Genomic DNA, 25,056 nt, shown 5'->3' with positions numbered 1-25,056 from the left:
ACACTAATTCCCAAATCAGGGAAAGATTTTGTCTGCTCTTTGCCTCTGAGCCCTAGGTGACATGGGGCCACAATCGCAGCAATTTGGTCGGGCCCAAGGCACAAATAGCAGTAGTTGTGCTTGTCTGTGATTGACATTATGTCACCACACAAGCAGAGGTTTTTCTCTGGGCCATAACAACACTGAAAAGTGCTGTTTTGAGGATTGCTAAAGTGAAAAAAGAGAAATAGGAGGAGAGCAATCCAAGAGACAGGATTCCACTGTCCGTGTGAAGCGTGGACAAAAGAAGACTGAGCAGACTTCTGGAATACTCGATTATGCAGGAATTAATGCACATGCCCAAAATGCTCTACAAGCCTTGAGAGACAGTTCCGCCTAGTACCGCTTGATGATGTCACCCATTCAGCATGGCTAATTCAGATTATTTATGGACAGAAAAAAATATGTAAGGCAGCGCACAAAGTATCGATCTATAGTCACAAGGTAGAATTAATATATAAAATTACAGCACAGGACATATAGAGACCGGCTGGTTTTTTTGCAGATTTCTCCTTCCTCCTCTAGACTATGGCAAAGTGAGTTCCTACATACATATATGGTGAACATGTGCCTTAGTTAAAGACTTCAGGAACCAGACAGAAGCTAAAGTGGGAGATATCCTTGGGATAAAGGTGATTCCTGTCAGCATTATGTCTACTAAGGTTATAGGAAGATGTAACGGTGAACATTTACCAATGCAAATTATGTAGTCAATTAATATATGCAGTGAAGTTTACAACTGCCATTTTCTGCAAATTGACTTCACTGTTGGTGCACTGGTACAAACAAGTGCATGAAATTGCCTTAATAGAGAAATTAACATTTGCATTAGAGAACAACATTGCAATGGATGATAAAATCAGGGGCAGATATCAGTTTTGGGTTTTTTTAATTTAAATTTTATTGGATTTTTAACAAAATACATTGATAGTATCCAAAGCAAACATATTGGAATCTAAAGCATGATTAACACATTACTCATATTAGGCAGATATATATATATATATATAATTCCAATAGACAAGTCCCCAAATTATGGGAGGCCAAAAAGAAAACAAAATCCAGAAAAAACTGTAACAATTACAGCATAAGGAGAGAATTAAAAAATATAGAACCATAAATAGCCCACACATGTCAAATTATAGCCACATATCAGATCTACTTATCCACTAAAAATGTCTCTAGATGGGTAGGAACTTGAAATATAAACTTATTCTTCTGATAGATAACCAGACACGGGGGAATTTTAAAAAGAAAACTGCCCCCAGGGATAAAACTCTTGGTTTTAACAGAAGAAATTGTTTCCTCCTCGATGGAGTGTTTCTAGAAATATCAGGAAATATTTGTATTTTTTGACCACAAAAAGAAACCTCTTTATTTTTTAAATATTTTTGAAACACCACATTTTTATCCTGCTCACTGCAAAAGGATACCAAGAGTGTAGCCCTTGTGGGGAAATCATCAATAGAAGCCTCCAAAAAGGAGGTCAAATTAGGACTATCCCCCTGCAAAATGTTCATCTCCTTTTCCCGCCCTACTAAGCTCGCCTTAAACCGAGGAATATAATATATTTTTGATATAGCCATTTCTTTCACTAATGAAATAGATAATACTTTACCTATATATTTTTTAAACAATTCAGTAGCAGACAATCTTGAGGCTGGGAAATTTAGAAAATGAAGATTCCTTATTTGAATCTCATTCTCCAAATTTTCCAGTTGTTTTTGTGACATTAAACTATCTTTAATGAAGGAAGTACTAGATGACCTAGAAGTAACTTCTAAGTTATTTAAACGTGTTCCATGATCTTCCAAAGTGTTCTTAATTTCACTAGAAAATTTACCAAACTGAGATATTGAAAAAGATAATGATTTTTCCATATTTATAAGCACAGTCCAGACATCAGTCAAAGTTACTTTCTGGGGGCCAAAAAGCTCAGAGCCAAAACTTACAATCTGAGAAGTAACACTTAGCTCATGAGACCCAGGCTCCCCTAAAGCTCCCTGTTGCCCAGTAGCCCTTTCCATATTAGACTGTGAAATAACAGTCACCAATTCAGGAATGTTTGCCAATATTTGAATATTATCCTCAAAAGGACCCGTAGCAATATGGGTTAATGGTTGTTGGCTTGGACACTCTGGGGACCCTGAAGAAAATGAAATTTCAGGAATAGAATTTCTCATTGCCTGATTCACCCTTCGCACCACATGTGAATCCACAGCTTCTCACAGCTGAAGGATCAGGAAACAATGTCAAAATTTTAGTTTTTTTCTTCCTGCCCATAAACCTTGAGGAATGAGGCTAAATCAAAGAGAAGAGAACAAGAAAAAAATTTGCGATAAGGGGCGTGCCCCTTAATATCTATATTATAACGTTATATTGGGTCCTCAGGCCCCGATTGATGACATCATTGGGGGGCAGGAACAACTTCGCAGCACAAAAGGGTTCAGGTGAAACAAGCCCAAAATCCTCCAACTTGCAGTCCTCTAGCCGGTCTCCTTTTCGGGAGCGTGGTCTCTCTGGATGGCCTCCGAGATATCAGTTTTATATTGGTCAATAATTTTCAGTTGTGGGATCTCAGATGACAGGTGCAGTTTAATATTACATTCAAACAAGCACAGAAGCCTAATAAATTTAGAAAAAAAAGATCTTCCACAACATAAAAGTACAAAATTGATGCAAGGTGTTCGAAAGTATGTCATGCATACATAGACCTCCAAGTCAACACGATCATTTCCCTTGAAAGCAGTCTTATCTTTTAAAGTTTTTTTGTAATTGCATATTGAAAAAAAGCAATCAACAGTCTTGAGTGCAAACTAAACGCAAGCCCAGTTCAGCCGGTGTTTCACATCTCATGCTTCCTCAGGGACTCAAAAGACTGTTGTCTGAAATATAAAACATGACACAAAGAGTTCAACATGTATCAATAAAAGGATATATCCAAATACTTATCTAGTGATCAAGCTATACCATTCTTTGTCCGGACTGGAAAGTCTCAAAGCTGTCAAGATGGAGAACCGCAGGGAAAGAAGTTTTCTTAAAAAGTCAGAAGAACGTCAACACTGACGTAACCACATCCAAATGTCTGCCAGGACTGCACCTGCAATGACAAATAACTGATAACGCATGATGATGACATCAGCCCAAGAAAACGGTCAGATCTAATTTGAAGTTGAGACCCCTTGGCATGATAGTCTTCAGTTTATAGATTCACCGTTGTTCTAAACGTAGTAATTTAAGATGTAAATCACTTCCACTCCAGTTGGCATTGAACTAATCAATCACACAAAAATGCAGGTCATCGAAAGAGTGATCAAACTCCTCACAGTGCAAGACCAATGGTGCATTCGCCCGATGAAAGGACAAGCTGGACAGATGCTCGATCATTCTTGTTTTTACTATTCTTTTGGTTTTGCCAACACGGATTTTCTTACATGGACATTCAATGACATAAATAGCTCCAGCCGATGTACACAAGATAAAATTCTAAATGTAATTGTGTAATTAGTTGAAGGGACAAAAAGCGACGAAATGTCCACAGAAACATGACAAACAGTACAGCTGCCGCATGGTTGTGCTTTCCGATGGTGATGTGTCTATTAAAATTTCTTGTGGAAAAATCAGATTGAACCTAATGATCTCTCAAACTGCTTCCCCGTGTATATGCAATGCAAGGAGTCTCTCCAAAAATATCATGGACTTGTAGAATCAGCCAGTTTCTCATGCTAGAAGCCCGAACTTCTCAGGCTTGAGAAGAAAAAGGTAACATGCATGTAATACATTATATGTCTGTGTTTGCAAGGAAGGAACAGCCAGTACAATGATTATATTTAGCTCTCAGATATGCTTTACGTACACACAATTTAGGATAACCCTGGCCAGGAATGATTCATCATACTGGGATTCCTTGGCTCTTCTTTGGTGTTGATTGCAGTTTAATATGCAATTTTGTCTTTATTATTTTTACAGAGTTGCTTGACATTTACCTATTGTGAAGTTGTACACTTGATTCTATACTGCTGTATTTCATATTATCCTTTCACCTCCTCAGTCTGATCTGCACGCTTCCAACCTTCCTTTGATACCCCCTCCACCTCCTCATCAGCATGAGCTATACTGCTGTTAAGCACCCTGAAACTCAAACTCAAAATTAAGCACTTTTAAAATGTTTTGAAACATGTTAAAAAGATTGCATCATCAGATAGATGCAGTTTTTCCTGTCATCAATGGCAGCATAGAGGAATTCTGTCAATCTCCTGAGATATTGCTATATTCTTCAGCTTTGCAGTTTGTTTTCTTCTGAAAAAGTCATCAAAGATTTCAGCAATTTCATCCAAGTATTTACTGTCATGCAACACTTATTTCCTGTACCAGCCACACAGTGACACCTCCATTAGCAGAGCACAGATACATCACGGAAGCCGGAGGAACCTAGAATCCAAGATGGATGGGGGAGTTCCAAGATGGCATTGTGAGGAGAGGACGTGGAAGCAGAAGCTCCTGAGTTGCTCATTATTGTAATAATTTCCTATACAATGCCACACACGAAAAGAAAAGGACGGGTCAGAGAAGGAGCCTAAGCTTCTCTAGAACCTGCTCTTGTTCAGACGAGCATTGCTGGATTCTACCCACCTGCAGATGCAAACGCTCCAGAGGTTCCCGCGAGAGCAGAGGTTTCCCTCTGCTCTCGCGGGAACCTCTGGAGCGTTTGGGAGAGATATCGCTCATGGGAGAGATATCGCTGAGTCCCAGAGCTCCAACGACGCCCTTCCCGCTGCTGCGTACTGCGACTGTAGGTCCGGACGCGGCTCATGGACGGAAGGCATCCTTAGGGGCGAGTGCCTCCTAGGAGGGCCTTGCAGGGGTTAAAGCGGTGCCTGTTATTGAGGGTGGAATGATGTCCTCCACCCCACGGATGGAAGGACTAATTCTCGATTTTGAGTGAGATGGTGGTGGCATTTGGGCCACTGCAGAACAGAAAGCGACGGTGCAAATGGCCTGGATCCAAGATGAACAACTTCCTCAAACACTTCAATCGGTAACTTTTACCTCTCAATCATTATTTGTGAAACGAAGTGTAGTGACTCTGGATTCATTGTGGCAAACTATCTCTCTTTTAGAAAATTCAATAATAACTTTGACCACAGCTATTAAAGATATTAAAGTTCAATTTACTAATTTAAATCCTGTTGTATCTTTGCACACAGAAAAGATTGAAGAAATGGATTTAAAAATTACTCAAATAAAATCTGTGCAGAATCAGATCCAAGATGGCATCCTAAGGAGAGGTCGCAGCAAAGTTGGCTCCGCTAGTTTGTATTTCTACCGCGATTTTTATGCCACATACCAAGAGGAAAGGCAGGATCCGACAGGATTCCTCTGTACCTGCCGTGATGACTCCCTCTCATCCCACGATATTGGGCTTCTATGCTCCAAATATGGCTTCTACTCTGGGAGAGAAGTCCGCAGGGATGCCGGGCAGGGAACACGCAGAGACACTCCAGGACATACAAACGTCATTGAGCCCCGGAGCACCCGAGACGCCTTCTCCTCCAACCCGCAGCAACAACCAGGACCCGGGCTGGCCTACCTGCCAGATGGCGTTGGAGATGGGTGCAGCAACGGAGGCAGGAAGAGGTCTGTCTGCTGCGTGTGCAATTGCAGATAGCACTGCGGCAATGGAGGAACAACTGGAATTGAAGGCCCTGATGGAGGAATGGGCCAATAAGAAACCATGCTACCTTTTCTAACCAAATGGGGGAAGAAGACTCAACCAACGAAATTGTAAGAATTTCAGAAGTTTATCGAGGGGATAAGGTAGGCACTAACCTCATTCAAAAATTGGTTAAGCCACCCAAAATAACTTTAGAGACGGTATGGAGTGCCCTGGTAATTCTAGAAAAATCAATAGCCTCGTTAACTCAGGCGCTAATAAATAACCAGGAGAGCATTAAAAAGATTGAACCTTTGGTAGCTCAGCATGAAGCCAAGATTAAAGATATGGATACTAAAATTGAAGCGATGCAAGAAGTACAAATAAATCTTGTGAAATCTGATTTGGATACAACTAGAAAGATTGAAAATCTGGAGAACTCTCAAAGATATCTGAACCTAAGGGTTTTAAACTTTCCCCAAGTGAGGTTGATCCCATTAAGGGATCAATTTAAGAAATACCTAATTGAAATTTTGCAAGTTTCTCCAGAAGCGATTCCCCCAATTGCAAATATATACTACACAACAAAGTCAATAGTGGCTAACCCACCCTTGAATGTTGGTAATAACTTAACTTCTTTTCTTGAAACATCTATGGAGGAGCAAATTGAGTCTCGTAGAACAGTCTCGATTTTCTTTGTTTTTATTACGGACAGAGATATGATTTTAAAATTATTTCTGCGAAACAGGGAAAAGATGTTCTACGGGCAAAAGATTTGGATGTTTCCAGACATTACCAAAGCAACACAAATTCGGAGAAAAAAAGATGCTTGACATGTGCCAGGAAGCAAGGTTGATGGGTGCTAAGATAACTATAAGATACCCCTGCAAATGTGTTCTAAATTGGAATAATGCTCGCTACATTTTCTTTGAACCTGACCAATTACGTGTATTTTTGGATAGCCATAAGAATGAGGGTAGTGAGGCCTAAAGGTCTCGAGCTAGATAGAATGTATAGTATCCTCCTTCAAATTCCTTAAATTGAAATCAATGTAAAGATAATGTTCCTTTATGTGATGTTTGCTTAACGAATGTCGGTATACAAAAAATTTTAAATAAATACATTTTAAATAAATAAATAAATATCTTGGATCTCCCACATTTCCGCTTAACAGTTAAATATGATAGTGGGAGAAAGATGGAAATAATTGTTTGAATGATATTTTTCCTGAATTTTTTCTTTAATGATTTTCATTAATGATTGTATATCTGCAATTATTCTGTATATCATTAAAATCATATAAATAAAGAATTAAAAAAAAATTTCTGTGCAGAATGGACTGATACAAGGTGAAACAGCCTTAATTAGAAGAATGGAAAATGTAGAGAATGCTGCGAGATAATTAAATTTAAGAGTCTTAAACTTCCCAAAGTGTAAGATGGTTTCACCAAGGGAACAATTTAGAAGTTACCTACAAGAAATATTGCAAATTTCAACAGATGAACTACCACCAATATCTAAAGGGGTAGATTTTCAAATACCGCGAATAGGCGTACTTTTGTTGGCGCTCCAGGCGCCAACAAAAGTACGCTGGATTTTAGTAGATACGCGCGTAGCCGCGCGTATCCGCTAAAATCCGGGATCGGCGCGCGCAAGGCTATCGATTCCGTATAGCCGGCGCGCGCCGAGCCGCGCAGCCTACCTCTGTTCCCCTACCTAACCCACCCGCCCGGCCCTGTCTAAACCTCTCACTTACCTTTGTCGGGGGATTTACGCCTCCCGGAGGGAGAAGTAAATCCCCGCGCGCCAGCGGGCCGCTAGCGCGCCGGGACGCAACCTGGGGGCGGGTCCGGAGGGCGCGGCCACGCCCCCGGGCCCGCCCCCGGAACGCTCCCGACACGCCCCGGAAACGCCGCTGCGCTCGGTCCCGCCCCCGACACGCCCCCCTCCGAAAACCCCGGGACTTACGCGAGTCCCGGGGCTTTGCGCGCGCCGGTAGGCCTATGTAAAATAGGCTCAGCGGCGCGCAGGGCCCTGCTCGCCTAAATCCGCCCGGATTTGGGCGGATTTAGGTGAGCAGGGCTCTTAAAATCCGCCCCACAGTGTATTTTCTTCCAGAAACTAAATTGGAAGAAGAAAATCAACAAATTACTGGGCCAGTATCTCTGAATTTAACAGAGTTTTTGGAAACCTCTTTAGAGGTTCAGATAGAGAAAAGAGGTACATTGCTAGTAAATTTTGTATTGTCTTCTGACCGGGACAATATTCTGAAAATATTTCTTCATAATAGGAATACCCTCTATTTGGGCCAAAAGGTCTGGATGTACCCAGATGTATCTAAAGCAACACAGCAGCGACAGAAGAAATTTTTAGCATTCTGTATGCGTGCACGACAGATGGGAGCCTATATAGTTATTTGACTTCCGTGTAAATGTGTCATGAAGATGAATGGTGCCAGATATATTTTTTATGATCATAAGAACATAAGAACTTGCCATGTTGGGTCATACCAAGGGTCCATCAAGCCCAGCGTCCTGCTTCCAATAGAGGCCAAACCAGTTAGATCCTTCCCAGTTAGAGTTGTTTCTGGACTCTCCTCAACAGATTCAAGGAGTAGCTCAAGTCTCAGATGTTCCTTTTTACTATCTGTATATTGTAATTTGCTCTATTGAAGGATACTCCCCCCCAATTTATTGTAACTTCAGGATATGGGAACATGTATTTATTTTTAAATTATTTTAAATGGTAAATGATTTCCTTCCATGATATACCTGATATTTTCTGGGGCATGCTATTTGCTGTCTGTAAAATGTGAAAAATTATAAATAAATAAATAAATAAATAAATAAAAGAATCCAAGATGGATATTCTACTTTTCCCATTTCGTTGTTCTTAACATATTAAAATCTGAGAGAGAAAACCTAAGCCAGAGGGTAAGAAATTGTATTCCTTTCAGCTGAGATAAGAAAGCTTGAAGAGTGGTCTAATGTTTGGCAGCTGTGATTCAACGGCAAAATGTGTAGAATCATGCATCTGGGATGCGGTAAACCAAAAGAGCGGTATGTATTGGGTTGAAGACTAATGTGCACAGACTGGGAGAGGGACCTTGGGGTGATAGCATCTGGCAATCTGAAGGTGGCAAAGCAATGTGACAAGGATATATCTAAAGCCATAAAAATGCTGACCTGCATAAAAAGAGGAATAAACAGTAAGAAAAAGGAGGTGATAATGCCCTTGTACAGGTCTTTCATGAGGCTTCATCTGGAGTATTGTGTTCAGTTCTGGAGACTGCATCTCAAAAAGGACAGAGATAGGAAGGAGGTAGTCCAAAGAAGGGCGACCAAAATGGTTGGGGTCTGTATCGGAAGGCTCATGAAGAGAGACTAAAGGATCTGAATATGTATACCCTGGAAGAGAGAAGATGCAGGGAGATATGATACAGAGCTTCAGATACTTGAAAGGTTTTAATGAGGCACCATCCTCAAACCTTTTCACTTGGAAAGCAAGCAGTAGAACTAGGGATCATGAAATTAAAGCACAGGGAGGAATACTCAAAACCAACATCAGGAATATTTCTTCTCAGAGAGAGTGGTGGATGCCTGGAATTCCCTTCTAGAAGAGGTGGTGAAGATAAAAAAAACAACAGTAAATAAATTAAAAAAGGTATAGGATAAACACTGTGGATCCCTAAAGGCTAGAGGTGGAAATGAAGAAAGCACGATATATGGGTAAACCTGTATGGAGTGGCAGCTACCACCCCTAATCAAAGGCATAGAGAGATTACTACTCTTAACCAATGAGGTTTCATGATTTTTTTTTTTTAATTTAATCATTTTTATATACCGAAGTTTAGCTAGATGCCTTCACTCCGGTTTACATTTGGAACAACGCAATACATTTGAAGAAATCATAGAAACGCAAAACGGTAAACTGGCAGAGCCGGGAGTTATATATGACGATATAGTATAGGACGAGATTTAACAAGGTATAATATGGTTAAATATAACAATATAAACAAGAAAACTGGCAGATCGGCGATTAGGATATAACAGAAGGGAACACGTTGTAGTATTGATTTTGATGCGACTGCAATATCGCTCTCCACTTTGATGGCAGGGAGGGGGAAGAAGTCAGGGCACAGACTTTAACGGTCCGGGGTACTGATATGCAGACATTAACGAAAGTGCAAGACTGCTTCTACAGCCAAGTCCAAAAGCATAGCACATTCAAGCAGTATTGTCTGAATTATCAGAAGGCTACTCACCCTGTAAAAATGTTGATAGCAGTAATTTTGATATGGGTTTGATGGTGACATATATACAGTAATTAGTAGCGTCAGCAGAAAAGGACAAATGGTCCATCAAGTCTGCCCAGTAACCTTAAGGTAGTATCCGCCATGCTGTGCAGGTTACTCCCATATTTCTCTTAAGGGTAGTAACTGTTGCTTTGTGCAGCTATCCTCAAACCTTATGATACCCATAAAAATTTCAGCTAGCAACATTTTTTACTGGATGATGAGCTTTCTTGAAAATTCAGACAGTGCTTCTTTACATGCTTTTCTTATAGATTTAACTGCAGAAGCAGTCCTGTACTTTTTCCCTTATATCTGTGTATCAGTACCCCAGGATGTAGAAATTGGGGCCCTCTTGGTTGTTGTCTGAATCCAATTTCCCTTTTCCCCTGCTGTTGAAGCAGGGAGCAATGTTTCAGTGGCATTTAGATCATCAAGGCTTATGGGTTAAGGGTAGTAATCTCCATCCTTTTTGCTAAGGGTAATAACAACTATACCAGCAAGTTACCCCCATGCACGCTTTCTTCACTGCCTTTAGGACTTGTGTATCAAACTCCCACACCGTAGAAGTCTGGTCCCTTGGTTGTTGTCTGAATCCAATTCCTCTTTTCCCACCTGCAGTCTGTTGTGTTTTGTAAGGTTTGGGTGGACCCTTGGACACTGTGGCAGCTGATCACGCCCACGGGGGGAAGTCCCGTGAGGAGCCACAGGTCAGGCTTAGCTCTGGACATACAAACACAGATTATATCTTTATTTAGACAGTTTGTGAAGCCACCAGAGGTGGCGGTAGTGAGTAGAAGATGGAGCCCGGCTGGGTTAGTATTCCTCAGGGCGCTGGAACAGCAGTTTCTCCAGTAGCAGTGCTGTAGTGAAAAGAACTGAGAGAATGAGTACAATAAGACATTCACAGAGTCCACAGTATGGAGAAGCCCCAAGATAGGAAGAGCTGGCCCTCGAGGAGCGAGTACCAGATCCCTGGGAGCAGAGACTCGTTGGCAAGTACTCACACAGCAGTTCCACATAGGAGATGGCCCTGGCGCTAGAACGTAGGCAGGCCCTCGAGGAGCGAGTACCTGGTTCCAGGGAAACAGCTCTAAGGAGTAGATGGTAGTAGTACTCACAGATGGTGTCTGTAGCGAATTCTTCCAAGTAGAAGAGGAGATGGACACAAGCAGCGAGTCAGGGAACATGGGTCCTCGAGGAGCGAGTACCAGTTCCTGAGAGTGACCTGAAAGAAGCAGAGAGGCCCCCGAGGAGCGGGTACCCCATTAGCAGAAAAGAGTCCAATAGAAGTTGGCGGCAAAGTAGCTGGGTACGGAGAGCGAATCCCATCCGTAGGAAATCCCTTGCTAACTCAACGGCTAGCAATAAACAGTAGGCTTAAATATCCGGGCAGTGTGACGTCATCACAGGGGGACACCTCTGAGGTTCGCGCCATAGAGGAAATAAGAATGAGGGCCGCGCGGCGCACGCGCGTGCCCTAAGGTACCTGAGGAGCATGGCGGGAGGCAGCGCCCAAGCCAGTCCAGGGACACCGGAGAGGACGGTGGGCAAACGCCGCAGTAGCCAGACGTCCACAAGGAGCAGGAGTCGCCGCAGAAAAAGAAAGGTTGGCGGAGTGAAGCTGTTGGGCAGCGACGGTTGCAACACAGTCTGAGTAGGGAGCATCTGTTAAGGGTAGTAACTAACTATTGCACCAGCAAGTTACCCCCCTGCATGCTATCCTTCAATTCCATCTCTTAACCGTCTAAGCGGGGAGCAATGTTGCAGATGTTTTAAAAGCATCAAGGCTTATTAGTTAAGGATAGTAATCTCCATGCTTTCCGCTAAGGATAGAAACTGCCGCACTAGCAAGTCCCTTGCATGCTTTTCTCATTTCTGTCCTCTTGCCTTTAGAGATTCAGTGTTTAGCCCATGCTCCTTTGAATTCTTTAACTGTTTTCATCTTCACCACCTCCTCCAGAAGAGCATTCCAGGCATCTTCCACCTTTCTGTGAAAAAATATTTCCTGATGTTGGTTCTGAGTCGTCCACCCTGGAGTTTCATTTTGTGACCCCTAGTTTTATTGGTTTTCTTTCCAACAGAAAAATTGAAGTTCATGCAACATTAAAAACTATGAGGTATCTGAAGGTCTGTTTTATATCTCCCCTGCACCTCCTCTCTTCCAGAGTATACATATTCAGATGCTTCAGCCTCCCCGCATATGTCTTCCGATACAGAACCCACACCATTTTGGCTATCCCTTGTCTGGAACACCTCCATCCTGTCTCTATTCTTATGAAACAGTCTCCAGAATTGAACACAGTACTCCAGGTGAGGACTCACCAAGGACCTTTACAAGGGCATTATCACCTCCTTTTTCTTACTGTTTATTCCTCTCTCTATGCAGCCCAGCATTCTTCTTGCTTTAGCTATCGCCTTGTCACATTGTTTCATCATCTTCAGATCACCAGACACTATTACCCCAAGATTCCTCTTTTGGTCCATGAACATCAATCTTTCACCCCCCATCACATACAGGTTTTTTGGATTACCATACCCCAGATGCATGACCGCACTTCTTGGCAATGAATCCCAGCTGTCAAAGTTTCAACCACTCTTCAAGGTTTCTTAAATCATTCTTCATTCTTTCTAATCCTTCAGGCGTGACCATGGTTGAAGATCTTAGTATCATTCGCAAAACAGACAAACTTTAATTTCTATCCCTTCCGCAATGTCACTCACAAAGATACTGAATAGAACAGGTCTCAACATCGATCCCTGTGGCACACCACTTTACACCAATATCTCTCTTCAGAGAAGGCTCCATTTACCATCACATGCTTTCTCCTACCGTGTTTCCCCGAAAATAAGACATCCCCCAAAAATAAGACCTAGTAGGGATTTTGCTGAATTCTTAAATATAAGACCTCCCCCGAAAGTAAGGCATCCCTTGTAAACAGGGGCGGATTGACCTATCGGGGGATCGGGCTTCCCCCGGGGGGGCCGGTCAATCCTGTGACGTCATTTTTTTTAAAATAAAGTTTCCAAAGTATTAGGGGCAGACGCGAGCAGTGGTATCCCGAGGGGAGCCGATGCGCCCGGGCGCAAGGAGGCTCATGCGGCCGCTGAGCCTCCTTGCCCGAAGAAAAAGATCGCGTTCAAATGCGTTGATGCTCTTCCTCCTTCCTGCCTGTGCGGCCCCGGAAGTAAACGTTGCCGGAGCCGCATGGGCAGGAAGGAGAAAGAGCATCAGCGCGTGCAGAAGAGGAGCCGCCGCGGGCTGCTGCGAATCCCAAGTCGCAGCGGCCCAAGAAGAGGAAGAGGCCCGGTAGCGAGGAAGAGGCCCAAGAAGTTCAGGGCCGCTGCAGAGCCCATCCTGCGGCGACCCGCGAAGAGGAGGCCTGCAGTGGTATCCAGAGGGGAGCCGATGCGCCCGGGCGCAAGGAGGCTCATGCGGCCGCTGAGCCTCCTTGCCCGAAGAAAAAGATTGCGCAATCGAATGCGCTGATGCTCTTCCTCCTTCCTGCCTGTGCGGCCCGGAAGTAAACGTTGCCGGAGCCGCATGGGCAGGAAGGAGAAAGAGCATCAGCGCGTGCAGAAGAGGAGCCGCCGCGGGCTGCTGCGAATCCCAAGTCGCAGCGGCCCAAGAAGAGGAAGAGGCCCGGTAGCAGGGCCGAGGAAGAGGCCCGAGAAGTTCAGGGCCGCTGCAGAGCCCATCCTGCGGCGACCCGCGAAGAGGAGGCCCAGAGGTGAGAGAGAGAGGCTGAGGGTCTGTAGAGGGTGTGTGTGTGCGTGTATGAGATGAGTTGAGAGATTGTATGTGGGAGTGAGGATCTGAATGTTTGCAGAGGCAGCATGTGAGAGCCTCTGTGTGTGTGAGAGAGACAGCGTGTGACGGTGAGAGCCTATGCTTGAGCAAGACAGCATGTGGGAATGAGAGAGAGCCTGTGTGTGTGAGCGTCAAACAGCATGTGCCAGTGAGAGACTGTGTGTATGAATGATTGTATGAGAGACAGCATGTGACAGTGAGAGTCTGTGTGTGTGTGAGAGAGAGAAATGCATGTGAGAATGAGAACCTGACTGTGTTTGAGGGAAGAAGATGGAGAGAAAAGAAATACGGAAGAAAAAAGGACAATATAAAAGGAATTGGCAAAAAAATAAGAAAGGGAAGGTGGAAAAAAAAAAAGCCTGTGACCAACCGATTACAAAACTAACATCAGCCAGCAAAGGTAAAAAAAAATAAATTACTTTTTAGTGATTGGCACATGTAATCTTTGGGAATGTGCAAGAATAGCACTTTCTCTATGCAGATCTCACAATGTACGAGATCAGCATGGAGGAAGTGGAAGCCCACGGGGCCTGCACAGAGGAGGCAGCAGAATGGGCTTCAGTGTCAGTAGCAGCAATCGGCACCTCCCCAATAGCCATGCGGCAGCAGTGACAGTGGCAGCAAGATTACTGACATCTGGGGATGGTGGCAGTACCATCGGGGGACCCCTTCCAAGCAGTGTGCAGAGGTTCAAAAGCAGCAGAGTCAGCCCAAGCTGACTACCATGAATGCTGCACACTCTTACCTCTCTCTGACAGCACACTGGTGGGGCATGGCTGACGCAGGGGCAGCCAGGAGCTCAACGGTATTAGGCATCCCCTGAAAATAAGGCCTAGTGCATCTTTGGTAGCAAAAATTAATATAAGACACTGTCTTATTTTCGGGGAAACAGGGTATCAGTCAAACAGTTTGAAATCCACTCCACTATCTTAGTGCTCGCTCACATGTAGATCACATCAAGCGCTCTTCCTTGATCCAATTTTCTAGTCACCCAATCAAAAAAAAAAATCAGATTTGTTTGACACGACATTCCCCTGGTGAATCCATGCTGCCTCGTGTCCAGCAACCAACCGGATTGTAGATAGCTCACTATACTTTCTTTCAGCAGCATCTTCATTAATTTTTCCACCACTAAGGTGAGGTTAGCCGGCCTGTAGTTTCCAGCCTCCTCTCTGCTCCCACTCTTGTGAAGTGAGACCACCACCGCTTTTCTCCTATTACATGGCACCACTCTCATTTCCAGGGACCTATTGAACATGTCGTTCAGCTGACCTGCCAGCACATCTGAGCTGAGCTTTCTCAGTATCCCAGGGTGTATCTCATCCTGTCTCATGGCCTTGTCCACTTTGTTTGCCTAGCTCCTCCCATACATTCTCTTCTATAAAAGGAGTTTTGTCTGCTCCATCCACTCTACAGTCTTGTTAACCAGCAACGATCCTTCTCCAGGGTCGTCTTTAGTGAACACCGAACTGAAGTATTTGTTTAATATTTCTGCCATTTCTTTGTCACTCTCCACACATTGCTTCTTGTGACCTTGGATAAGTCACTTCACCCACCATTGCCTCAGGTACAAACTTAGATTGTGAGCCCTCTGGGGACAGAGAAACACTTTAATCTACTTGAAATACCTGAAAGTGCAGAATATTAAATAATTCGATATTTTTTGAAAGTGATATGTCAGGAGGATTATCTGTTAATGTTTATCTTTTTACGGATGATACAAAAAACTGTACAAGGGTAGACACTTGGAAAACATGAGGAGGGATCTAGCGAAGCTTGAGAAATGGTCCAGAGACTGGCAGCTAAGATGTAATGCTTAAAAAATACAGGGTCATACATTTGGGCTTACAAACCCTAAAAGAGTGTTACAGTATAAGGGGTAAAATTCTTCTATGTGTGAAACAAGACCGGGATATCTGGGGGTGATCTCAAGGTGGCCAGACAGATAGATGAGGGTAAAAGCCAAAAAATGCTTGGGTGCATAGGAAGAGGAATGGTCAACAGAAAAAAGGAGGTGACATTGTCCTGCAAAAAACTCTAGTGAGACCTAATTTGCATAATTCTGGAGACTCACCTTCTAAAGTATATAAACAGGATGGAGCTAGTCCAGAAGGTAGCTGCTGAAATGGTCTCCAGTCTTTACTGTAACACATATGGTTACCTAAGAGTATAAGAGTATAAGAAATGCCATGTTAGGACAGACCTAAGGTCCATAAATCCCAGCATCCTCTCTGGGACAGTGGTCAATGTAGGCCATAAGAACCCAGCAGATTCCTGATTTGTTTTGGGTTGGCAGAAGGGAATCACCTTAATTCTCTCCTCATTCCATCTTCCTGCATTGCATCTTTCTTCAGAGATCTGTCTGTCAGCTGAGATTCTGACTATCCATCTGTTTGTGTCCTAGTGTCAGGAGACAAATCACCAGAGGGGCTGATATAATAATCTGTTGATTAATTGCACTCCGATGTTCAATCATACAGGTTTTAAGCTGCCACATTGTCTTCCCTACATATAATTGGCAAGGGCACCAAATAATATATATGTTTACTCAAAGAGCAAAGTTTTTACCTTAGGTTTGCAAACCTAAGGACAATGCACCAGCTTAAAACCCGTATGATTGAACATCAGAGTGCAATTAAGTGTAAAAATGTAGAGGTTCCTCTAGTGCGACATTGTCTTGATTTAGACCACAAGTTTGAAGATCTGTTCTTTTACAGTCATTGTTGAGGATTGATGGAAGGGGTGGTGATTGTAATCGCCAGATATTACAAATTGAGCAACAGTGGATTTTCACTTTAAAAACAGTACACCCGGAGGGTCTGAATAAAGATGTGGATTGGTCCATTTTCTTATGAAACAGACTGAAAAAGTTGTGACTAGTGCATTTTCAGTAATCTGAGTTTAAAAATGAATGTGTTTGGTGAGCGTTTTCCGCCATTTTTTGAGGTTGTATTAGAGCCTGAATGGTCAATATAGAGAGTATGTTTCATTGGGGTAGCTTTTTAGCAGATATTGGAAATGGGAAAGATACAGAAATTGTGCTAATGAACAATGTTTTGTGCCTTTTTCATAGATAAATTTGGTTCCCCTGAATCAGACATGATTACCACTGAAACAATGTCAATGTTGGGAGATTTGTGGGATTAAGTTTTAAGCACCCGCTTGTGAGGTTGGAAATTGAAAAAGTAAATTTGCTCGATAAAAGGTATGTATCAAAAAAAAGTTTTAGTAAATTTCTAACCTTAACACAATTTTAAAAAAGTGACTAATAAAAGTTTTTTGGTTAGTTTTTGTACATATGGGAAAAAGTATATGACATGAACTGGGTGCTCTTGTATGATACTGGTTGAAGCCCACTGCAGGCAAGAGCCTGTGGATTATTTGATATAGAGCACAATTTTTCTGATACTAATTTCCCCTACTTTAGTGTATTAGAATTATTTTTCCTCATTGGTTATCTTTTTTAGTTCTTCTACACTGAAACAAAGAAATGACAGCAGAAAAGAACCAGTGGTCCATCCAGTCTGCCCAGCAAGCTTCCCAAGATAGTTTCTGCTGTTAAGGCAGTAGTTCTCAACCTTTTTTCTGTTGGGACATACCTGACAGATGGTTCTCACATGCGTGACACACTGAACACGTGACCATCACAGGGCTAAATGAAACCATATACTCTGTATCTACAGGATCCACCCTGACCCCCCCAACAATGGCTACAGAACAGAACTAGGACATTCTCCGTTCAATTTACCATACAAATGAGATATTTCTGGTGTCATCTCAGTAACAGCAACATAAACACTCTCTCCTACCAGGTGCAATAGCCCTCCTTATGAAAAAACAGTAATTTACCACCAATGCATGTTCTATTGAGAAAACACAACAAATAATATTAATACAAATGCCTACATGCTGGTAAAATACTTCACCTCTGTCACACACATAGAATTGACCTTCAACAAGTACCCAAAGACCACAAATTACAAATACGGAAACAGAAACTGGAATGGAAACCCAGAAACACCACTATGCATTCTGTGCAAAACAGAAATATAGCACCTAACAGACTTCCAGGATCTGCAATAATGTACACAAACTAATGTGCACAAAGATACACCTGCTTTATGGTGCTCAAACAGTAATAACCCTACCTATGAAAAGGCAGCACTGAAAAAGTTACACCAGACCCTAAACACCAATACATCTCCTATTTGGAAAACAGAACAAGCCAAGCTGCTATAGATCCCTACCAAGAAACTACAAGCTTGCAGAACACCCTTAGCTGAGTCACACACGCAGATCACAGACAGACCCTCACCAAAAACAGAATAAAGTGACCATAAAGCTAATGTTTTTGTTTTTGCGTTATTGCACGGCATACAGAGTTTGGCTTCTTGCTGTTTCCAGTTCAGTTTTTGTCTCCACATTTCTATTTATACATTCCTCAAGACATATAAAATAATTCTAAAACTAGAATATAATAAATGTTTCAAAACAACTGATAAATGGAACATCATCCAATCATTAAAAATTTTCAAAATTATTAAAAATTATCTAAACACCAATACAATATTTCTAACAGCAGACATCACATAATATCCAATAATTAAAATGGCAGTCAATCAAGAAAGATAAACTTAAAAAGCCACCTTTACTTACCCTCTCCAGTAACTCTCCTACTCCTACTTGTAGGCCAATAGCACTCACCAGAAGCAGCAAGGGCTGCTGAAGCTCTGTCCTCATGTTCTTTTTCTTTAGGGCCCATGACTAGTCTGTCTCACACACACAAACACACTTTTTCTCTCTCTCACACACCAGTCATCTCCCTGACCAATATCTTTCTTTCCCTCAAACACACCAAACTTTCTCTCACACCACATCACCTCCTTGACTAATCTCTTCGTCTCACACACAAACGTCACCTCCCTGACCAATCTATTTCTCTCACACACACGTCATCTCCCTGACCAATGTCTTTCTCTCTCACACACACACATTCACACACTCAGAGTAACCTCCCTGACCAATGTCTCTCTCTCACACACACACACCAGTCACCTCCCTGACCAATGTCTCTCTCTCTCACACACCAGTCACGTCCCTGACCAATCTCTTTCTCTAACACACACCAGTGACTTTCCTGGTAGTATCTTGCTCTCACACGTTTTCTCTCTTATTTACACACACAGACACACACACACACACACATTCTGGCTCATTCTCTCTGTCTCACTCACTCACACCCACCCCCACCCACAGCACACATGGCAGCTATAGCACAAGGTAGCCGGTATGCTGCTATTAAAAGCACAGTCCTGACAGGCTAGAAACTGCAGCAGGAATTACCTCCCTGCCCCGCAGTGGTAAGAAGGCAGCACTCGGCTAATTGCTTGTGCTGGTATCACAGCACAGAGCAGTCAGCCTAAAATGTAATTCTATGCTTTTTCTTCTCCCCACCCCAGTTTTTTATTTTTTGCAATTTGATTATTATTTTTATGTTTTCTTGCTGGTGTTGCACTGGCGAGAGAAGGGGAGGTCAGAGCCAGGCGGGGGGGGGGGGGGGGGGGGGGGGGGGGGGGCAGCAACACCGTACTCCTGCAGCCCCTGGCAAAGTGGCCAGCCAGCATTGATCTTCATCTCCATGTCCAGGCAGCTAATGGATGAGATTTCCCCAACAGCTGCGCGGCAGGAAATCCCGGCAGCCACATTTTCAGCTGACTGCTCTGTGCCACCATGATCGCAGCACAGGCAAACTGCTGAGTGTACCGGGGCCCGGGAGAGCCTTGGGATGCAATTTCTGCAGCAGCAGCATGTATGCATGGCCTTTTCTTCTTCCTGAGTGCCCAGTAAACATCACTTCCTTTTCCAGGCCACAGGGGCGGGAAGAAGAAAAGGTCATGTTCCTATTGCCGGCCTCCACAAACACTGCTGCCATTCCCCCTCGAGGCTTGAATGTGCTGATAGCCCGAGCAGGAATGGCAGCAGTACTTGTCTCGCTGAGGTGAAAGGAGGGGGAAGGGCATTGGGTGCAGACACACCTGCTGGTGCTTCGCAACACACTAGTGTGCTGCGACACACCTGTTGAGAACCGCTGTGTTAAGGGTAGTAACTGCCTCTCCGTGCAGGTTACCCCCATGCTTAGCAGTTTCCCAGACCATAAAAGTCAGGGCTCTCATTGATTGCTGTCTGAATCCAATACTCCTTTTCCTCCTGCCGTTGAAACAGACATCAATGTTGAAGTTAAATCAAAAAGTATGAAGGCTTATTGGTTAAGAGTGTTAACCGCTGTACCAGCAAGTTACCCCCATGCATGCTTTCTTCATTTCCTTTAGGACTTAGCCATAGAAACAGTCCTGTGATTTTTCTCTTATGTCTGCGTATCAGTATTCCCATTCATGGAACTCGGGGCCCTCTGTTCTCTGAATCCAATTCCTCTTTTCCTCTAAGCAGGAAGCAATGTTGCAGTTGCATTAAAAGCTTCAAAGCATATTGGTTAAGGGTAGTAATCTCTATGCCTTCTGCTAAGGGTAGTAACCACCGTGCCAGCAAGATTACCCTCCTGCACACTTATCTCATTTCTGTCCTCTAGCCTTTAGAGATCCATAGTGTTTATCCTATGGACTTTTGAATTCTTTGTTTTCTTCTTCACACCTACTCTGGAAGGGCATTCCAGGCTTGACATATAGTTGGAGAAGGTACAGAGAAGGGCGACCAAAATAATAAAGTGGATGGAACAGCTCCCCTATGAAGAAAGATTAAAGAGGTTAGAACTGTTCAGCTTGGAGAAGAGACGGCTGAGGGGGGATATGATAGATGTGTTTAAAATCATGAGAGGTCTAGAATGGGTAAATGTGAATCGGTTATTTACTCTTTCGAATAATAGAAGAACTAGGAGGCATTCCATGAACTTAGCATGTAGCACATTTAAAACTAATCGGAGAAAGTTCTTTTTCACTCAACACACAATTAAACTCTGGAATTTGTTGCCAAAGGATGTGGTTAGTGCAGTTAGTGAAGCTGGGTTTAAAAAAGGTTTGGATAAGTTCTTGGAGGAGAAAGTCCATTACCTGCTATTAATCAAGTTGACTTAGAAAATAGCAACTGCTATTACTGGCATCAGTAGAATGGGATAGACTTAGTTTTTGGGTACTTGCCAGGTACTTATAGCCTGGATTGGCCACTGTTGGAAGCAGGATGCTGGGCTTGATGGACCCTTGGTCTAACCCAGTGTGGCATGTTCTTATGTTATCATCATCCCCCCTGGAGTTTCATTTCATGACTCCTAGTTCTATTGTTTTCTTTCCAATGGAAAAGGTTCAAAGACCATAAATCATTCAAACCTTTTATGTTTCTGAAGGTCTGTGTCATATCTCCCCTGTACCTCCTTCTCTTCCAGGGTATACATATTGAGATCCTTGAGCCTCTCCTCATAGGTCTTCCAATGCAGACCCTAAACCATTTTTGTTGTTCTTCTCTGGACCGCCTCCATCCTGTCTCTATTATTTTTTAGATACAGGCTCCAGAATTGAACACAATATTCCAGATGAGGCCTCTACAAGGGCATAAGAACATAATAAATTGCCATACTGGGTCAGACCAAGGGCCTGGATTTTTTCACTTCTTCATTTTCTCTGTCAACTCCCTGCCCATTGCTATTTAGCCAGTATTGTTTCTAGTTTTATATATTTTTATTTTATTCTCTCTAAATTTTATATATTTTTATTGGTTTATTCTATTTTATCATCTTTCAGAATATTATGTACGTTTTCTTTGTAAATCACTCCGAACTTCGGAGGTGGTATATAAGAACTTTCAAATAAATAAAATCAAGCCCAGTATCTCGCTTCCAAAAGTGGCCAATCCAGGCTACAAGTACCTGGCAAGTACCCAAAAACACTAAGTAGATCCCATGCTACTGATGCCAGTAATAGCAGTGGCTATTCCGTAAGTCAACTTGATTAATAGCAGTGAATGTACTTCTCCTCCATGAACTTATCCAAACCTTTTTTAAACCCAGCTACACTAACTGCACTAACCATATCCCCTGGCCACAAATTCCAGAGTTTAATTGTGCACTGAGTGAAAAAACAAATTTCTCTGATTAGTTTTAAATGTGCTTCCAGTCCTCTTCTACTACAAAGGGTGCAAGGCCTCTGGAAGCTGGGGCTGTGGAGTTCAAAGCCTGGATTGCTCACTGTGACCTATGGTGTCCTCTCCCAGGGGATGCTGGGAACAGTATGCAGATAAGCCTTTCGGACCTCGTCAACTGCCAAAATAAAGCTGATTACATTCAGTTACTGTAGATGTTTCCCTATCCAAGAACGCTTGCTATCTAACTTCATACCTGGGGCAATGGAGGGTGAAGTGACTTGTCCAAGGTCACAAGTGGCTGCAGTGAGATTTGGACGCTGGCTTCCCTAGTTTGCAGCCCACTGCTCTAACCTCTATAGAGAGCAAAAGTTATTCACCACATTTATTTTTGTCAGAGGGAGAGGTAATTTTGCTTCCCTGGTTCAGGGCCCATTGCTCTGACCACTAGGCTACCACTCCACTCACCTCCTTTTTCTTACTGGTTATTCCTCTCTCTACGCCGCCCAGCATTCTTCTGGCTTTAGCTATCGCCTTGTCACATTGCGTCGCCATCTTCAGATCCCCAGGCACTATCACCCCAAGATCTCTCTCTTGGTCCGTACATATCAGTCTTCACCCCCCATCACAAACAGCTCTTTTGGATTACTGTATCCCAGATGCATAACTCTGCCCTTCTTGAAATTGAATCCCAGCTGCCAGATCTTCAACCACTCTTCAAGCTTTCTTAAGTCTCTTTTCATTCTATCTATGCCTTCAGGCATGTCCACTCTATTGCAGATCTTAATATCATCCGCAAATAGACATACTTTACCTTCTATCATTTCTGCAATGTCGCTACAAAAATATTGAACAGAACCGATCCTAACACTGATCCCTGTGGCACTCTGCCTAACATGGCTCTCTCTTCAGAGTAGGTCCCATTTACCATTATTCACTGCTTCCTATCAGTCAACCAGTTTGTAATCCACACCATCACAGATGCTCACTCCCAAGCTTCTCATTTTATTCACAAGCCTCCTATGCAGGCCTGTATCAAAAACTTTGCTGAAATTCAAGTAGATCACATCAAGTGCTCGCTCAATTCAATTCTTTAGCTAACCAATCAAAAAAATCAGATTTGCTGACGGGTTCTTCCCCTGGTGAATCCATGCTGCCTCGGGTCCAGCAACCCACCAGTTTGTAGATGGTCCACTATCCTTTTCCTTCAGCAGTGTCTCCATTAATTTTCCCACCATCAATGTAAGGCTAACTAGCCTGTAGTTTCCATCTTCCTCTCTGTTACCACTCTTGTGAAGCATGCCCACCACCACTCTACTCCAATCCCATGGCACCACTCCTGTTCCAGGGATCTATTGAAAAGGTCCTTCAGCGGACCCGACAGCACATCTCTGAACCCCCTTGGTATCCTAGGATGTACCTCATCTGGCCCCATGGTCTTGCCCATTTTCAGTTTGCCTAGCTCTTCCCCTACATTGTTCCATAAATGGAGTTTCATCTACCCCATCTCCATCTACAATCTTGTCTATCAGCAATGGTCCTTCTCCAGGGTCTTCTTTAGTGAACACCAAACTGAAGTATTTAATATTTCTGCCTTTTCTTAGTCTCTGAGTCTTGGATAGAGGAAAAACGCCACATCAGCTGAGCCAGATGGGACACAGCTCAAAATTGGAAAGTCGCTGCGGTGGATTTCCAGAATTCAAGAGGAGCGATGATGCTGCTGTCTGGAATAGGCATCACATGTATACATGGAACTCACTTTCCAGTTTATCACTTTCTTCATTTGAAGCCACAAAAGGTGACATAACACGATAATAGTCTTGAAATTTAACCTTTGAAGCTGCACTTTTGTGATGATGGTCAACAGCATGGTTGCTTTCCAGAATGATGCATTGCGTTGAAAAGCTTCAGGGGACAGAGTACCCATTCCTGTTATAGCTCTTTATGAAAAATTTGAGAAGAATTTGTATATGTCTCCTACTCACCAATCGCAACACGGACGTGAAAAGATGTGGGTTGCTTTTTTTCTGGAATCTCTCCGGATGTACATGTGCAAGTAAGTTCTTTAGTGATAAGCGTTGAATGGTTTGGCTATCAGTATTAGAGAAAGCAGCTTGCTCAGAACAGCAGTATTCCAGTTTTTTCTGTGCTTCATACAATGATTGAAGTGTTTCAATCAGAAATTCAAGTTTTGTACAAAGGTTTTGCCTAGCTTCTTGTTAGTTGCTTGCATTTCAGTTTTTTGGCTTTTCCACTGTTGAACTGTTTGCGATCTAAAAGACATATTAAGACCCGCTGTGCTTTTTGCATACTTTGTGCAGCCAAAAACAAACTAAACAATCTTGCTGGTATAACAGGAATTGGAATGCTGCATTCAAACATGATCTCTTCACAAATGATATAAGAGGTTTTTGTTTTACTGGAATGCTTGAAAACTTCACAAATTTGTGATGCGTAATTACTTTAGAAAGTTTCCTTCTTTGTTTTATGGTCAATCAGTGAGGATTTTCCCTGATCTTGCTCAAGCAACTCAAGTTAGGAAGAAAGGTTTTCTAGCTTTTCAGCATGAAATTATATCCTGTGTGAACTTTGAGCAGTAGGAAGCTGAGTCACTATTCATTGCTGCCATATCATTCCAGGAAAGAGCATATTCATTTAAAGTTTTACTGACAAGATGATACAGGAAGGCGCACAATAATATGCGGCAGCAATATACGCTTAATATAACAGGCGCACAATAATATGCGGCAGCAATATACGCTTAATACAACAGGCGCTCAATAGAATAGGCGCTTAATACTATGCAATAGCAATATACGCTGAACAGAACAGGCGCTTAATACACCAGGCGCTTAATACACCAGGCGCTTAATAATATGCGGCAGTAATATACGCTCAATGATATCCAATATGCTCTCAGCAATATGCGGTCAGCGATATACGCTCAATGGAATTCAATATGCTCTCAGCAATATGCTGTTAGCAATACACGCTCAATGGTATTCAATATGCTCTCAGCAATAAGCGGCAGCCATATACACACAATGGTATGCAATATGCTCTCAGCAATAAGCGGTCAGCAATATATGCACAATGATGTATATAATATGCGCTTAGTCATAGACAGGCGCCTATCATGGGCGCTCAATACCTGAACAAGGCCAACAAAATGGCGCC

The 25,056-nt window shown here is 42.9% G+C and overlaps 2 protein-coding genes across 2 annotated transcripts in view; both read right to left on the bottom strand.

Moving 5' to 3' along the window:
• The window catches only part of CDK19 (cyclin dependent kinase 19), a 529,893-nt gene that overhangs the window by 395,942 nt on the left and 108,895 nt on the right, over nucleotides 1-25,056 (bottom strand). The gene's annotated exons all lie outside the window — the stretch shown is intronic.
• On the bottom strand, nucleotides 981-4,661 carry LOC115087741. The gene is made up of 2 exons (XM_029595266.1): nucleotides 3,010-4,661; nucleotides 981-2,924 (listed from the first exon to the last, which is right to left on the bottom strand). The coding sequence occupies exon 2, from the start codon at nucleotides 2,220-2,222 to the stop codon at nucleotides 1,221-1,223; it is 1,002 nt and encodes a 333-aa protein (XP_029451126.1). The 5' UTR covers nucleotides 2,223-2,924; nucleotides 3,010-4,661; the 3' UTR covers nucleotides 981-1,220.

The sequence above is a fragment of the Rhinatrema bivittatum genome, chromosome 3 (genome assembly GCF_901001135.1).
Source record: "Rhinatrema bivittatum chromosome 3, aRhiBiv1.1, whole genome shotgun sequence".
Taxonomy (NCBI): Eukaryota; Metazoa; Chordata; class Amphibia; order Gymnophiona; family Rhinatrematidae; genus Rhinatrema; species Rhinatrema bivittatum.
The sequence above is the reverse complement of the archived record's forward strand: the minus strand, read 5'-3'. Positions and strand labels throughout refer to the sequence as shown.